Raw genomic sequence first — 17403 nt, forward strand, 5'->3', positions numbered from 1 at the left:
CAGTCTGTTTGTTTTTACACTTTAAAATGGAGAGTTTTAAGTGTTTGGTTAGTGATTTTCTGTTTACCTTTTACACCTGAAAAGTAGCATTTTACAAAAGTAAGAGATCTCTACTTTTTGGAAAAGCAGATTTTTCCAACTGTAAACAACAAATCGTAATAGCAAACAACAACAACAGACAGTAGGTAAAATAAACGGGCTCTAACAAAACAACTTAAAAGAAATGGAAATTTTTGAAACAATTTGTAAATTTAAAGCAGTCCAAGTAGCTTTCTGATAGTTAAAAACCCGTAAAGCATAGTCTGGGATTTAAAGTCCTGGACACAATTTTTTAAATATGTTGTTCGAGACTTCAAGTCTCAGACCAATGCGTTGTTCGTGACTTTCATACACCATGTAGAGAATCTTTCTGCATTGTGTACATACAATTGTTGTTCAAGAATATAAATTAAACTTTATGTTTAAAATAAGTCATCTAATTAAATATGCACCATAAAAAATATAAATTAATTAGAAAGTAGGTTTAAAATATACAATTATGTTAATTAGGTCAAATAAATGGGTATCATAATTAAGTAAAAAATTTAACTAAGTCATATTATCAAATTTAATTCTTAATATGTCATTATTTTTTATATATTATGATTTTATACCATAATTTAAAAATTCTAGACTCTAATTTATAAATCATAAACATTAGAAAATATATTATAGACTTATAATTTATAAATTTTAATCCTTAAAATATATTAAAAATACTGATTTTACTAGTTTCACATAATCTAAAATTATAACTTGATATAATTCTAAATAATTTTTAGAATTTGAATTTATGTGTAATTTCCCCTGGAAATTAATTATAGATCACCCAAAGTCATGTAACATTTTAAACGAAATAGGCCCCATTGTTAGAGATGGATTTAGGAGGTCATCAATGGGCTTGAGTACCAATGCTCCTCTCAAAACTTTATTAAATCTACGTGCCATCACATTTTTTACTTTTTGGAATAAAATACTAAAAAAGTTAATTAAGTAAATATTGGACGGAATACTCATTTGGATTCCTAAACTAAGGCTTGAAAATCAATTAACTATCAAAATCATCAATCAGATCTCTGAATTAAAAAAATCATCAATTTAGTCTCTATTTTAAATAAAAATCTTCAATTGAGGCCTCATCGAAAATCATTCGATCGAATAGTTTTATACTCTCTTTCCTAAACCATTTTGAACCAATACAGAGATTATTACAGTCTATATCAAATAGTCACAGTTTCTGATTTTAGGATAGGTTGAGAACTCAATTGATGATTTTTACTTAGTTCAGAGACCTAATTGATGATTTTAATAGTTTAAGGTCCTAATTTACTTTGAAGCTTTAGTTTAGCAACTTTGGGTATAATGCCCATTTTTAACTTTTTAGAATAAAATACCAAAAAAGTTAAGCACTATTGGGCATAATATCCATTTTGATTCCTAAACTAAGACTTCAAAGTCAATTAGGACCTTAAACTATCAAAATCATCAATTAGGTCCCTGAACTAATAGAAAATAATCAATTGAGTCCCCATTTTAAACAAAAATCTCTAATTGAAGCCTTATCGAAAATCATTCGATTGAACAATTTTAGACTCTTTTCCTTAAACTCATTTTGAACCAACACAGAGATTATTACAGTTTATATCAAATAGTCACAGTTTCTAATTTTAGGATGGGATGAGGACTCAATTGATGATTTTTACTTAGTTCAAGGACCTAATTGGTGATTTTGATAGTTTAGAATCCTAATTAACTTTGAAGCTTTAATTTGGGGATCCAAATGGATGTAATGCCTAAATATTGAAACGTTTTCTCTCAATGAATTTTGTATTAATTAAAAAATATAGTATAAATATACTATATTTTTTTAATTAAGCTACTTAAAGGCTTAAAGTGATATATCTACAATCTAGTAGAACCCTTCATGGGTCTGGGTGCCTACTCAAGCCCGTGTTCATTGGATTGGGTTTGGATAATAAAAATTGATCTTGGGTCCAATTCGATCCAGGTCCGTTAAAGTCGGCCTATTTTTTTTGATGGATTTGTGATTGATAAAAATAGTATGGCCCAATATTAATTCAATACTTAAAAAACAAAGGTCTAATTCATGATTTTAGGTCTTTAAAACAAATTAACTTTTTGTTTTGTACATTTTTATAACGTTTTTATAGATTTAGGGACTTAATCGTGACACTTTAAACAAGTTTGGAGGCTAATGAAACAACATGTATTCAGGGACCCAATCAACCATTTTGGACAAATTCAAGAGGTAACTGATGTATTAAGCCTAAAAAATTTATATATTTATAATTAATATTTATTTTTAAATAGATTTTGTTTTTTATAATTAAAAATTATGTATATTTTAAGTGGGTTTATATGGGCTAAGTTTGAGATTTGATTTTTAAACCTGAGTCTAGTCCGATCCAAGCCCGCCTAAATTAATAGCATACTGGACTGAACGTGGGATGAACCTTTTAAATAGCCCGTTAGATCCGGTCCGAATTCGGCCCAGCCCGACCTATGCACAAGTCTAGAATCTAGTGATAGTTTTTTTTTTTTTCTGGAATGGAAGAAATAACTTTTCAATAGTTAATATGTGATTAAACAAAAGAGAAATCTAGATTTGAATTTTTAATTTTTAATTTGATGGCTTTGGCTTCATTATAGTTTAGTTTATACCCAATTAATGATCATTGGGTCATTTTAAAGTCAAGATTCAATTAGCTAATGGAATTCTAAAGAACTTGCTTCATAATTACTATTTTTTTTTTTTTAAGGGGAAGTGCTTTTTGATTGATTATGTTTCATAAAACTACTTATGAAATCTAAATGGACCCATTAATCAACAAATTATTTAATCAAATCTATTCACAATGTCATACTAATAATGTAGAAGAATAGTAGGAGCTATTGATAGTTGTTAAGAAAGTTTTATCTTTTTAAAGTGGTGTTTTTTTTTTCTTAAATCATTATTTATAATTCTTAGTCTTAAGGGCTAATTATTTGTTTATGGTATTTAATGAAACAATTTATAAGAAATGGACATTTTTTAAATAATTTGTAAATTTAGGATAGTCTAAGTAGTTTTTTTAGTTAAAATCTTGGAAAGCATAGTCTGGGACTTAAAGTTTCGGACACAATATTTTAAATATATTGTCTGAAACTTTAAGTTCCAAACCTGCCTTTTCACGGAGAATATCTATGAAAAGACAATGAGTCTGAGACCAATGCGTTGTCTGTGACTTAAAGTCATGGAAAACTCATGTCGTAACGCCATGTAGAGAATCTCTCTATATGGTGTACATGTAATTGTTGTTCGGGGATATAAATTAAACTATATGTTTAAAATAAGTCATCTAATTAACTAAGTCATTTAATTAACTATGCACCATAAAAATATAACATATATACTGATGCAAGCATTTCCAACATAGATATAATGATGCAGACATTTCCAACACGAACCCGGCAAGAGGAGTGGAAAAAGACCCAGGGGGCAGAACCTGAGTAACACGCCGTGTCACTTTCCGCATGTCGTGTCAATCAGCGTGCCAATCAGGCTTGACATGCGGAGCTCATGCGGATGAAAGGGAGAAATGGCTACGAGATTCCAGAACTGGTCTCACACGCCGTGTGAGCTAATGGAGATGTCTTCTTCGCCAAGCTGACCTGAGGGGGACAAGAGCTTCCATCATCTTAGTTATTGTTTTGCCATCACAACTAATTACTATTCTGTCATTTTCTCTAATTTCCTTATTGCCATTTATTCCATCCTACCCCTGTTATCTTCTATTTGCTTGTAACTCTATTGGGGCTATGTTGGTATTTTTACTTAACCTAAAGGGAAGTATATAACCCTTTCGTTTTGTAATGAACTCAACCTTTTATGAATTCAATAAAAAAAAATTAGCCTTCATTAGAGAGCTTTGTTCATCTGTATAAGATTAACTCCTTCAAGCAAATGATTGAGATTTGGATTTACGATTAAAATCCCCACGTCGATTTCACTCCGTAATAGTTGGTATTTTTACTTAATCTAAAGGGAAGTATATAACCCTTTCGTTTTGTAATAATCGAACTAATAACCGATTGATAAAATACCTTGTTGTTTAAACCGAACCGAACCAAATTACATTTTCATTTCGGTTATTGGTTAATTTTATTCACCCCTACTAATAAGATGTGATACCCTTCTATAAGTATTTATATTGTGCTCCGTTCGGGAGCATTAAGATCATGACACATGATGACTAAGGCTACTTCGAGACAATTTAATACCATAAACTTGATATGAAATGTGGGCATTTTATACGTGAACAACTTTTATAAATACATATAATTTAAAAAATATATTATTTTGGATTAAATTGCTTATTATTATAATTAAGTCTCTCAATTTAAAAAAAAAATTAAATTATTGATTTTTAATTTGTATACACATTAAGTTATTCATTAGTGCTAACAGAACCATTAGTCAGAGACTTAATGTAAGATCGATTGAGATTTTGATTTTTCACCTTTAGAAATCGGACACCAAATTAACATTAAACCTTTAGCATTCAGACATACATATCTTATTTATTTATTTCAATAAATATTATAAGAAATATTTCTTATTTTTTTCTTTTGGATATTAATAAAATTTAATTGATTTTTAAACATACATGAAATAAATCTTAAAAATTTAATGAATTGTATAATTTGAAGGGTTAATTTCAAATAAAAATTTTGTGGTTTCAAATTTTTCATATCGATATCTGTGATTTTTTTTGTTACAAAATAAAAATTATGTGATTGACATTGTTAGCCATTTTGGATTGATATAGCCAAATTTTATCGATAACAGTCTCAAAATGAAAATTTTTAAAACTTAAAGTTGTTTTGTATCATATTTACTATGTAACTATGTTTTTTATTTTTTAAAATCGTCATTTTTAAAGTTTTCTCTCTCTAAATATTAATATTCTCTCTCTTAAAAAACAATATCTAATTGACATTAAACCTAAAAATTTGAAAAATTAAAGTTGCTTAAAATATTATTTAATTTAAAAAAAAATTCAGTTTGAAATCGTTATCGGCCAAATTTGACAAAATCAATCCAAAATGGCTACCGATCTAAAAAACGTGAAACCACAAAGATTTTATTTGAAATTAACCCTAGTTTAAATTTAATTAAAAAATATTTTTTTAATTTATATTAAATTTTATTACATTTTTAAGTTTTAATTATTAGATTGAATCTATTACGGGATGTTTGTTAGAAGAGATATAGGAGGTGGGATTGGGATAAAAAAACACGAGATAAGTTATCCCGTGTTTGTTTGGGAGATAGAAGAGTGAGACGGGTGAGGGATACGCTTCTTATCCCTCAAATCCTATACCCACCCAGGAGGAGGGTGATATAAGGAGGTGTGATAAGTTTCTGCGATTTTAATAGGATGAAAATGTCCATCTTATCTCTCAAATTAATGTTATGCAGTTTAAATAAGATTAAAATAGTAAAATGTACTCCATCTATTTCATACTACATGTCTTTTTAGAGAGTTGTATAGAAATTAAAGATACTAGAAAAAAGACATTATTACCCCTTATTTATTGATTCCAATATTTATTTATTCTAAAATAAGTCTATTATTCTAATTAATTTTCGTAAACTCTCGTTTTAAAAAAAAGATGACTTAACGTGTACTGATCATATAAAATGACATGTAATATGAAAAAAAAAATTCATGTAATATCTAACGACGGTAGTATTATTTTATCCTCATCCATAACCCACGTACTAAACATTGAATACCATATCCCATATACCAAACATTGAATAATATACTATCATATTTTTATCCTTGTACCAACCATTTATCCTTATCCATATCATTGTCCCAACCTTTATCCGTATCAGTGTCCCAATAGATACCAAACGCCCACGGTGAATCGGATCATCCGTTAAAACCATCGACTCAGCGAGTGGAACAGCCCCCAATTCCCAAAAACCTCTCTTCAACCCCTTCATTCCCACCCTTTTTCCGTTTGCCAGTATGAATAGATTCCGGCGCCTTCCGACCAATACCTTCTGCCACCGCCTCCTCTATCAGTACTCCACCGCTGCTCTTATGGAAGAACCAGCAATTGAGGTCACTGCCGCCGCCCCTTTTACATACATCGAAGGATTTCCGAAGCCTGGCCCGCTAGAAACCATCATCGGTATTCCTAGGGCCAGCTCCGGCAAGAGTATAGCCGCCAAAGAGCGAAAAGCTGGTAGAGTTCCTAGCATTGTGTTCGAGCAGGAAGATGGGCAGCACGGTGGTAACAAAAGGCTGATTTCTGTGCAATCTAATCACATTAGAAATCTGGTGAACAAGCTTGGTAGATCATTCTTTTTGTCCAGACTTTATAATCTTGAGGTCAGGCCGGAGTTTAAGTCCGACGAGATCATTGAGGAAGTTCGCGTCTTGCCGAGATTGGTAATTCTTTTTCTTTCTCATTCAATATCAATTTGGGGATTCGTAGCTGGTTGTGTTTGGTTTCTGAGAAATTTCCTGAATACTTCACTTAATTGAGCTAATGCAATTTATCAGAAAATGCTGAAATCAAAGCTTGTGAGAATTGGCTTATAACTTTAGCTTTGTCTTTGAAATTAGTTTGGTTGAATTGTCTCAGATTCATTTGCACGCTATCTCCGATGTGCCTATTAATGTGACCTTCATAAGGGCACCTTCTGATGCATTGTTGAAGGTTGATATTCCCCTTCTCTACAGAGGGGAAGACGTTTCTCCTGGACTTAGGAAAGGTTAGTCATTCCTTCGCAGCATTTGTTTTTAAATTGGGTCTATATTTTTCGTTAGATGGATTACTCTAATTGTAGAAATGCGTTTAATCTGATAAAATGTAAGGATAACTCTGATTATAGAAATGTGCTTAATCTGATGAAATGTGGTTTATTTGGGTATATGTAAAGGATTCAATGAATGTAAATGTAAACCATCTTCCATCCATCAGGAAAATAAAAGAAGTAGAAAGTTACAGCCTATCTATGTATGTCAGGTCTTGTCATAGTCAGGTAGATTAGACTTCCGACTAATCATCTATACATGGAAGGATCTTCCTGCAGTTCTCCTTCATCAATTGAGAACTTATGATTCCATTCTATAGGAATAGGAGTTTCAGCAGGTTTGCAAGCAGTTAGACCTGTTCGAGAGATAAGGGCTATCTCATATTTGCAATGAGATAGGACTAATGGAGATACATACCTTACAAGGAAATACTGGAGTCTACCAAACAAGGGTCTTTCATGTCGAATAGACTTTTAGATGAGATTGAGGACCTTTAATGAAATGAATTCTGGTTTGACTTACTATTTTATATAGAGAAGAGCCAGAACTGATGCAGATTGCTTGACAGAGTAGTCATTTAGACTTCTCTTCAATCCCATCTTTTCTCCGTGCTGAACCGATCTCGAACTCAAACGTTGGCGCTTGGCTCTTAAGCCGTATAAATTTCTGTCATTTGCAGATGTTTCTTTGGGTCTGAGAATCCTGGAGGTCTCCAAAAATGCTATATTGTCCCCGCCCTTTTATTTTACTGCAGCAATTGCTATAGCAGTCGTTTTTTTTTTTTGTTATCTTGGCTACCGTTTCTTCGTAATCAATTCAAGACTCCTTTTTTCGCATATCCCTGAAAGCCGTGTTTCGTATCGCTCTATTCTCTCAATACATCTGATTTTTTTTACTTCTTCATTTCTTGTTACCAATCTTTTCCTTTAGAAATGGTACTTAGGAGAGAAGGTCCTGCGAGAGTTCGGCATGGACCTGCCAGTACCTGATTATATTTCGACTGAAAAGTAAACCCTGTTGAAGAGTTCGTTCGTCTGCAAGACTCACAAAGTGGGTCGTACTCAACCTTAAATCCCAGATGGGCACATTCTATAAAAATAAAATAAGGCTCAAGGCTGGGATGAGGATTTGTGGTCAAGACGATAACGCGCTTTTCCGCCCCCGGAGACAGAATCGAGTTAATGAAATAGGACTAGGAAGTGTACGTCGAGGCACTTAAAAAGTTAGCGTAGAATTTTTCTATCACAGTTAACGGTCTTCCTTTCATTTCGGCCAAGGCTGTAAGACAAGACATCGTCAGACCAGCAAGTCTAGCAGCAAATCCTGAAAACAGGAAGGCTTTAGACTGACTGATTGATGAGTTCAGTTCTTTATCAAATGGCATAAGGGAGCTTTCCAAACCAAAGAAATGCAACATACTGGAACTTCCAAACCAAAGAAATGCAACATGAGAAGGAGCTTTTTACGTTTGTTCAGCTGCCAGCTCATAACAAAATGTTAGACCGGGCTGGGAGGTTGTGCCAATACGGCTAAAGCTTCCTAACGAAAAGGAAGAAGATGGGGTGGTTTACTGTAAAAAGAATAGAAAGAAGGGCGTTACGGAAAGAAGCTATAAATGCCTAACACATCTTTGTGTAGACGAATAGAAAGCAAGAAGAATGGAAAGCTAAAAGAAAGGACTAAGGCATTTACGGAAGCACTAAGGATAAGAAAGTCAGAGCTGATGGTTTACAGACTTACATAAAAGAAGAAAAAGCAATTCTTTAGCAAGAAAGGGGTAAGATTCGGCCAAGGACAAGCAAGCGAAAAGCAAGGGTTAAAGGAAAGGCTAATGGTCCAGTAAATGAGTAGCAAGCAAGGGGTTACGGTAGGGCAAGAAAGTTTGAAGATTGAAAAATAAAGAACAACACGGGGTTTCATAACTTTTCATATTGAAATGATTGCCTACTTTCTTTTCCTATTCTGAAATCACCCTATTCTCTTGCGGAAAGATCAGTTACCGATCCAAGCCCTATCTTTTATGGGATTCTGCGATTCTGCGAATCAAAACCTATTTTTCTACCTATCTTTTCTGGTTTACCGATTCAAAACCTATCTTTTTACGTTCGATTAAATTAAAGAGTTGAGAGTGGATTAAATATGTAGTTGATGTCAATAGAAGGGGGTGCTTTTGAGGTTTTTAGCCAAACTGCAACACAATAGAGTTAGAACAGGGCCATCGACCAGCACCTGCACTTTGATGATTAAGTTAGTCATGTTTAAGAAGAAGAAGATTAAGGATATGAATCATGAGCTATGGGATCAGACAGAGTGTCTCATCTCGAGTAATACGTGCCTTTATAAAGGAGCACCGTCAGTATTACCTGGTAGGTCCCAATATCGAGTGGCCTGTGATTTTATCTTGGGGAACCATGGATTGGTGACTTGAGACTTGTGAAGTCGTGCCATCACACTTCTTAGACTTATAGAATATCATACCAGGCCACTTGGTCAAGTGTCTGGTGTGAGGGGTGGGGCGTAGCTCTGTGCATTGGTCCACATGGCTAAAGATTATTAGCAGCTGTCATCAGTAGTCTCTTTACTTTTTACTGTATATTCATTAAGTTTGCGTGCTATACTTTCACTTCCAATGAAACTTCTAACAGTTCTAAGTGCATCATAACTATCTGCCCAATCATGTTTTTTCTGGTGATATATTGCTGAATTTCTCTGCTGATATTCTTTAATTATCAGAGACTCTGGTTAATTGAGTTATTGGGGAATCTAGACTGCCATGTTGTCGTCTAGCTAAAGTAGTAGATACGAAGATGGAAGTACAGGCTTGTTTACGTCCCTATCATATTCCACATGCGTTGTTGAATTTTGTGGTATAGTATCAGTGCTATCACAGTAAAATCAATGCTACCTATTTTGTGAAAGTAACTAATAGTGTCAAGTTACTCTTCAGTCTTTAGAGCTGTTTTTTTATGGAAATAAGACTAGATACGTCTCTCATTTTTCATTCTGAGAGGAGGTTGGCTTCCAATTCTCCCTAAAGTTCGCACTTAGCATCTCTCGCTTACTCAATGACAAGTTTTGATATGTGATGCGTCAAGAAGCATATATCTCTTTGATTTTCTTTCTCTTACTGTTCCAACAACTTTCTCATTTTCTAGCAAAAGCTTACTGAAATCCTCTGCTGATTAATGTTACCAATGTCTTTTTCGAGCTTTTACTTTTCCAGATTCCTCTATAGATTAACATTACAAGCCTCTTATCCTTTTCAAGGTTCAGAGCTCCGAGGCTGCATTACATCACAAAGAAATAATAACGAACTGTATTCTTGTTGACTACACCCTAGTGTTGCAGCTTTTATTTGTTATCTACTGCTTAAGCATTAGATTATGTGGCTAGAAGCACTGATGACAGACCATTTCACCCTCTGCCTAATGCTCACAGCATTGGCAGCAACTGGTATTAGAATTTGCTTGAGTTGGTGATAAGGAACATGTATTTGTGAATGTTTTTTTCCATTGAGATGTTTTGTGTTTGAACGGTAAAGAATATTTTTACCGCCTATGCAACAATTGATGTGCTGTCTTTTGTGGTAGATCCTAATAGTGCAGTTCTCAGTCATTTTCCCAAACAAAAATGTTTGCATAGTAGTTTCTACTGTTATCTATCTTAGTGAAGCCATATAGCCGTAGAATCCTTGTCATCCAGTGATATTAGTTGCAAATCTGGGATTGCATATTCCATCCAACCACTGTTGTTAAAATTGTACAATTCGCGATTCGAGTCTGCTACATTTCGAGCCGACTCTATACGCAGAATTGAAAATCATCAAGAATCCGATGTGAATTGGATGAGTCGTCCGACTCCACCAATTCATGAATTAAGAGAAACAAAACCGACAACAATTAAGAGTTTTTATGATTTTGGAATCTGTAGAGTTTAATTAAAGGCAAGAATGACTATTTTCTGCTCAAACAACCAATTATAAGTTAACAAATAAGATCTCCAATTTGGAATTGTAAAATATGACTATTGGATTGACCATTTGGGACAAACTTGAGTTCCAAAAGGTAAAGGATCAAGGAAAAACATCAGCTAGTTTGACGCATAAGATCAACCAGGATGTTCTATTGCTATTTATTGCATTTCAAGCATACGAAGACGGATGCATTATGTTCATGCTTTTATGGAGAACTGATATATTTATCTAGCAACCTCTTCGCTGAACTAAACTAACTGGTGTTTTATAATAATCATTTGTTTGCTTCTCACTTAAACGTTTCTTCAGAGGTGAATAACAGTCTCCTCTTTGATATAGAATCTTCTTCATAGCATAGTTGTTAAAGGAGCATCTAAGGTTCCGAGTGCACAAGGCACTAGGTTGGGTGCAAAGAGGTGCGCCATGATGCGCCTATATGTCTCATGGTTTTTTTAGGGTTCTAAAAGATTTAAATACATGTCTAATTTCCACCATCGGACTAGACACATCTAGTGTCAAAAATAAACAACAAAAAAAGAAGAAGACAGACTTTGAATAAACACAAACACCACAATGGGAAAAAAAGAGAGAGGAAGAAGCGGGTTATGAAAGAAGAACTTGAAGCTGTTGAAGAACTTTGTAGATGAGGATGAAGAGGATCAGAATATTGAAGAAGAATTCTACGATGTTGGAGATAAGGAAAGTGATGGTGATGAGTGATGATTGATGATTGATGAATTTGGAGACTTTTGATGAGAAGTAGCTATTAGTCAACTTAATATTTACTCCCTTCGGTCTTTAATATATGTTGTTTAAGGTTTTTCACAAAGACCAATAAAATATTAATTAGACTATCAAAATGACTAATTTACCCTTAATATTTCTATCCTAAAATTCTATTTTCTATCAGAAATTTCTCTTTCTTCTTAATTATTATGGCTTAATTTGAATTATTTGCATGAATTACTAAACCCCTCTCTTATCATAAATAAGGGTAAATTTGAGAAAATATTGTCAAAAGTGCATATTGGTAATACAAAAGACATATAAAAAAGACCAAATTGAAAATCTTAAAACCACATCTATTTGAGACTGGAGGTAGTATTTAAGAATCAAACACTTTAGAATATGGGGTTGATTAATGTTAGAATTTATGATTAAGAATATTGTTATGATTCAGTATTTATTGCATCTTGATTTTGGAATTTACCATCTCCTATATTTTAAATATTACCATATTTTTACTTTTAAGGCACCTTGCGTCACTCAAGCCCGCGTCAAAGGTGCAAGACTCCTTTGCGCCTTAGTCTGCCTTGTGCTTGACCTATTAAAAATGTTGGTGTTGACCTATTATTTTGTGAAATAGCCTGTAAAAATGTTTGTGTTCTACTTCTGACCTATTATTTTGTGACATTAACCCCCCTGGCGTATGTCCAATTTAGACGAAAATTAGCATGTATATACAGAGACCCGTTAAATCTCTCTGTTTGATGATTGCTAATCCCAACCTAATTGTTATAATATTTAGGCCAATCTGCTTAGTTGCCTCAATTTTCATATAATATTTCACACCATACTCACTTGGCAGGTTCTTATTTGAATATTATTAAGAGAACGGTCAAATTCCTTTGCCCTGCGGATATCATCCCTCCATATATCGATGTCGATCTAAGCGAACTCGATGTCGGCCACAAACTCGTAATGGGAGACCTCAATGTTCATCCAGCTCTAAAGCTCGTTCAACCAAAGGAGCAGCCTGTTGTTAAGATCATGGGAGCTAGAGTATCTGACCAAAAGAAAGCTAAATAACCAAACACTTGTTCTTCTTCTTCTGCTTCTTCTGCTGTCTTCTCAAGCCAAAGTTGAGGTAATTTACATTCATAGCCCCTAAATTATAGCGGTATTAACATTATAACTCCTAAACTTTATTTCTTCACATAAAAATCCTTGAACTTTACGTAGTCTAAATCAATTCAAACTTGTCAAAAAACAGTTATTTGACTATAATTTTTTGTGGCATGGATTAAAAAGACAGTTAACAATCTAGTCAAGGACTTTAAAGTTACAAAATGTAATCTTCAAAGGATTTATTGGTCAAGAAATGAAGTTTAGGAGTCGTAATGTTAGTAGCACTATAGCTTAGCGGCTATATGAATGTTTCGATGGCGTTTATTTTTGTTGTAATACTAGCAGAGGGCCTGAATTAATACAAGGACCATAGATTAGCAATTTGTTTCTATATTTGCTTATCTCATAGGATTCCCTTTTTTCACATTTTGGGTTAGAAAATAGAGGAATGAGTGAATGCCATTTTGGGGCTGTGAAAAATAAGATACAAAGGAATCAATTCCTTATTTATCATCTTCTTCTTTTCCTCATGAAAATGGTTTTCATTTGGATTTTAGTAGTTTTAACATGGAATTTAATGTTTATATTTACGTGATTGTCAATGAATTGATAACTTTGATCTTGAGGTTTTACAATTAAACAGTGACCTTAGACTTTGGGTTCAGACTTCTAATGTCTATGTCATATTTTAGAGAATTTAAAGGTCTAATACATCCTCAGCTCTTCCAAGTTATCCAAAAACTGCAACTGACTCAAACGTTTTGAAGTTCCAAACACGCGCTGCCATGTTGCATTTGATGGGTTATTTGTTCCAAATAAACGAGTTGAGAGAGTTAGTTGTAACGTTTTAAAGTTCAGGGGGTCAGTTGTAGTTTTTGGACAACTTGGGAGCTGTGGATGTATTATGCCTAATTTAAATTTAAGAAATAAGGTACATGAATATGGCATCAGTGGCGAATGCATGACTGCTACTTTGGAGAGCAAATTTTAACCTGCGTGTGTGTGTGTATATATTTCACGCTATCTTGATATCCCAATTTTCCGGAGACGGGGGCTGGAACCATTTCTAGAGGGGTGATTGCAGAGGCCGGGACCCCAGGCCCTTCCGTCTCCGTCTATGATTATTGTCCTGGGAGAATGGGGCATTTCTTTTTGCTATTTTTTTCCTCATTCGGAATAATTCCTATTTGCATGGGAAAAACACCTTAGAACGAATGGATTTGTTTGGTTTAATTGTTATTGTTTATTGTTTTTTTGTCGGTAGTTTAATATTGTTGGTTGTTAAGTAGTTTACTATTGCCAATAAATGTTAGCTTATAAAACAAGTAAATCTTTTTATCTGTTTGTAATTAGAGGAATACAATATATTTTTCTTGCAAAAAATGGTATTGTGTTTTACACAGTTGGCAACAAAAATGACGGATGGTGTGACATGTTGACTTTGATAATTTGATACGATCATTTGTTGATTTTGATTATGTGGCACCTATGAAGCACGGACACGAGTGTGGACACGGGTGCGGACACGACAAACGATATTTTTAGAAAATATGAGACACGGGTGCAGCGGGGACATGACAAATTTTATATAATTAATTATATATATATTAGATATAAAAAATATATAAAAAAACTTGCTAAATCACAAATAAATCATTCTCTAATCCATTAAAAAAAAACATCCATAATAAGATAAGTCATTAATTCATCACAAAAACAATAACTACTACAAATCAAATCAAATCAAACCAAAGTACTTAATCTTCAAGCATTTCATTTTCATCATCTTTTTCGTCTACAAACATCATCGATTTCAATTTCGGTTCATCAAGAGATAGATCGGCAATCTCAAGGATTCCTGCACTATCTGGTGACTCAAAGGCATCTCCACCAATATCCTACATTCTTGACTTTCCTTTCTCATATTGTGGTGTCTTCCTAGAAAGAAGACGCAAGTTAGTGTGGACAAACACTAGATCCTCCGCACGTTAAGGAGTGATTTTGTTTCTTCTCATTGAATTGATAAAAGAGTAGGTACTCCAATTTCTTTCACAACAGGAAAAGGATGTCGGTTGACCAAGAAGCTTGATTGCTATAGATTTAAGCATAGGAGTACCGGCTCCATAGTAGAGCCACCAATAAGATGGATCCATTTCACCCCTGTCATTAATGGAATCAAAATCACCAAACTCTTCACGCATAGATTAAAACTTAGCATATTCAATTAAAATGTTTCTACGATCATCCCCATTTGGAAAATAGCGTCTAATACACTTGTTTCTTTCGGTAGAAATCTCCACATCATTATAAGGAGCTACACGTCCAACACCATTTTTGAGCCAATCATCAGTATAGTACCTACAAATGTTAACAATTAAATTAAATTTTTAAATGGATGAACTATAAATAAATTATTTATGTCAAAGGAAGAGACTAAAAAATTACCTAGGATTCAAGGAGTGTGCCAAGCAATGAAGTGGGGTGTTGCTTTTGTTCCAACGAGACACTAAAATTTCGTGAATCACATTGTAAAATGTAGAATCTTCAGCAGAAATGTCTTTGTGCTCATGTCTAAAGATAACAATCTTTATCTTTTCAATCATTGTGTCCCACATATCATAGATCAAGTGAGACATGGCTTGTCTGTGTCTGCAATCCTTAACATTTCATAAATAGGCTCAGTGAAATCAACAATGTATCTAATTTTGTCCCACCAAACATCATCAACTACCCTTGACTTGAAAAAAGCAGCTTTCTCCTTATCTTCATCCTTAAAACTATCTCATTTATCACTAATAACTACAAGTGTAAGCTCTCGTTTGATAGACAACATTCTTCTAAGCATCACAACTACAGAAGCAAAACGTGTAGGAGCAATTGACAACATCTTTAAATTGGAAGATTCATTGTAAATGGCAGTACTCAAGCTATGATTAGTGATGAAATTCTTCATTCCAAATGCATCACTAGCAACTTCAGCAATCCAATTGCATTCAGTATAAGTTTCAACATTAGACTCATTTGGTGCATAAATTTCTTTCAATGCCAAATTAAGAGTGTGGACTACACAAGGTGTCCAATAAATATGTGGAAATTCATTTTCCACCAACAACCCTGCAGCTCTACATAGGTCCACTCTGTGATGTAGCCATGAAGTTGATAATTGGCATTCTTTGAGGATCCGTCCATCCATCACTAACCAAGCTCAAACCATTCTCCACCCATTTGCTTTTAGTTGGCATCAACTTCCTTTCAATAGCCGCTCTTTCTTTTTGCAATAATGTAGTCCTCAGCATATTGTATCCTGGTGGCAAATATCCAATTATACTTTGATTTGCAGCCATTGTATACGAACTCACAAAGTATGGGTTCCTCGTAAGATGAAAAGGTAGCCCGACAGAATAAAACATTCTTGCAATTTCACTGTGTAGTTGATCAACTCTTTCGTTATTTGCTAACTTATCCAAAGGATTTGTAATCGATGCCTTCCTTTTCCGTTGATCAAATGGTTTCAGTCCGTCCACCCTAAAGGAGCCTGTTCCAGTAGTACCACCCATGCTGCTCGTATATGAACCACTACTTCGAGAAGTAGGAAGTGAGAAGGGATGCGGTTTTACTTGGGCCTTTGCTGCTGCTTCTTCTTCCACTTCTTTTTTACTTGAAGATAACTGTCTTTGTTTATTACAGTACAAGCTTGAATCCTTTGTCCTTTGATCTTCAACAAATGAGCTTTGATTCGGGATAAAGAACCAGTAAACTGCTTCACACAATATTTACATTCGAACTTCACATTTCCTCCCCTTTTGTCAAGAAGTCTATCAATCACTCTAACATGATTCCATAATGGGGATTCAGTAGATTTTGAAGTGTTTTCTCCTATTGTAGCAGAAGAAGAAACACTGGCAGAATTTGTATTGCTGGCTGTGGCTGAAGAAGAAGCCATGAGTGAGGAAGTATGAAATTAGAAGGGAAGGGAGATGAAGAACCCCAAAAGAACTATGAAATTCGAATATCCAAAAGAACTATGAAATTCGAACCCCAAAGGGAAGGGAAGGGAATGGTTTCTGTTTTAGGTTGAAAGAAAAAGGAAAATCAGAGAAGAACACAAGAAGAATCGCGCATGTAAGAACCCAGGAGAGAAGGAATTGTTGAAAGATGTTGATTTGCGCAGGGAGATGGAATCGTGATGTTGAAGGAGATGGAATCGTGATGTTGTGATTTGCAGGTTGCAGGAGAATCGCGATTTGTGCAAAGGAAGGAAGGAGAGAAAGAATACCTAATTTAATTTGCGATACACAGGTGAGTCTAATTTAGGTTTTGTTGGTAAAATGTTTAATTGATCCTTAAATTTTATAATTTTTTTAAAAAAAACCCTAATGTTTTACCCCAGCCGAGTCCCCATCCGAGTCCCCCCGTGTCCCCCGCCGTGTCCAACTTTCCGGCCGTGTCGCCGCTGTGTCCGACCGTATCCCCGCCGTGTCCCCGCGTCCGGCGAGTCCGACTCGGCCATGGCGACCCCGGGGAAGAGTCTGTGCTTCATAGTGTGGCACAATTGAAATTTTGAGTTTTGTTGATGTGTTATATGGGTTTAATGATGTAACATATTAACTTGATGAAATGACAAATAGTGTTAGTTAAATTTTTTTGTTTGCTAACTTTGTAAAGTATATATAACGACTCTACTTAACTTTTCCTTATAACTATTAG

The 17403-nt window shown here is 34.3% G+C and overlaps 1 protein-coding gene across 1 annotated transcript; it reads left to right on the forward strand.

Moving 5' to 3' along the window:
- The first annotated feature begins 5985 nt into the window (after positions 1–5985).
- On the forward strand, positions 5986–13292 carry LOC136206885 (uncharacterized). The gene is made up of 3 exons (XM_065998086.1): positions 5986–6506; positions 6703–6832; positions 12437–13292. Exons 1-3 carry the CDS (start codon positions 6081–6083, stop codon positions 12655–12657), a joined length of 777 nt encoding a protein of 258 aa, XP_065854158.1. The 5' UTR covers positions 5986–6080; the 3' UTR covers positions 12658–13292.
- Positions 13293–17403: the final 4111 nt, after the last annotated feature.

The sequence above is a fragment of the Euphorbia lathyris genome, chromosome 9 (assembly GCF_963576675.1).
Source record: "Euphorbia lathyris chromosome 9, ddEupLath1.1, whole genome shotgun sequence".
In the NCBI taxonomy this organism is placed as follows: domain Eukaryota; kingdom Viridiplantae; phylum Streptophyta; class Magnoliopsida; order Malpighiales; family Euphorbiaceae; genus Euphorbia; species Euphorbia lathyris.

What these genes read in the sequence shown, in the direction of transcription:
- LOC136206885 (XM_065998086.1), top strand. Translation starts at nt 6,081, where the DNA reads ATGAATAGATTCCGGCGCCTTCCGACCAATACCTTCTGCCACCGCCTC. An exon ending in TTCGCGTCTTGCCGAGATTG is followed by an intron (nt 6,507 to 6,702) that starts GTAATTCTTTTT and finishes GAATTGTCTCAG; the next exon opens with ATTCATTTGCACGCTATCTC. An exon ending in TTCTCCTGGACTTAGGAAAG is followed by an intron (nt 6,833 to 12,436) that starts GTTAGTCATTCC and finishes CTCACTTGGCAG; the next exon opens with GTTCTTATTTGAATATTATT.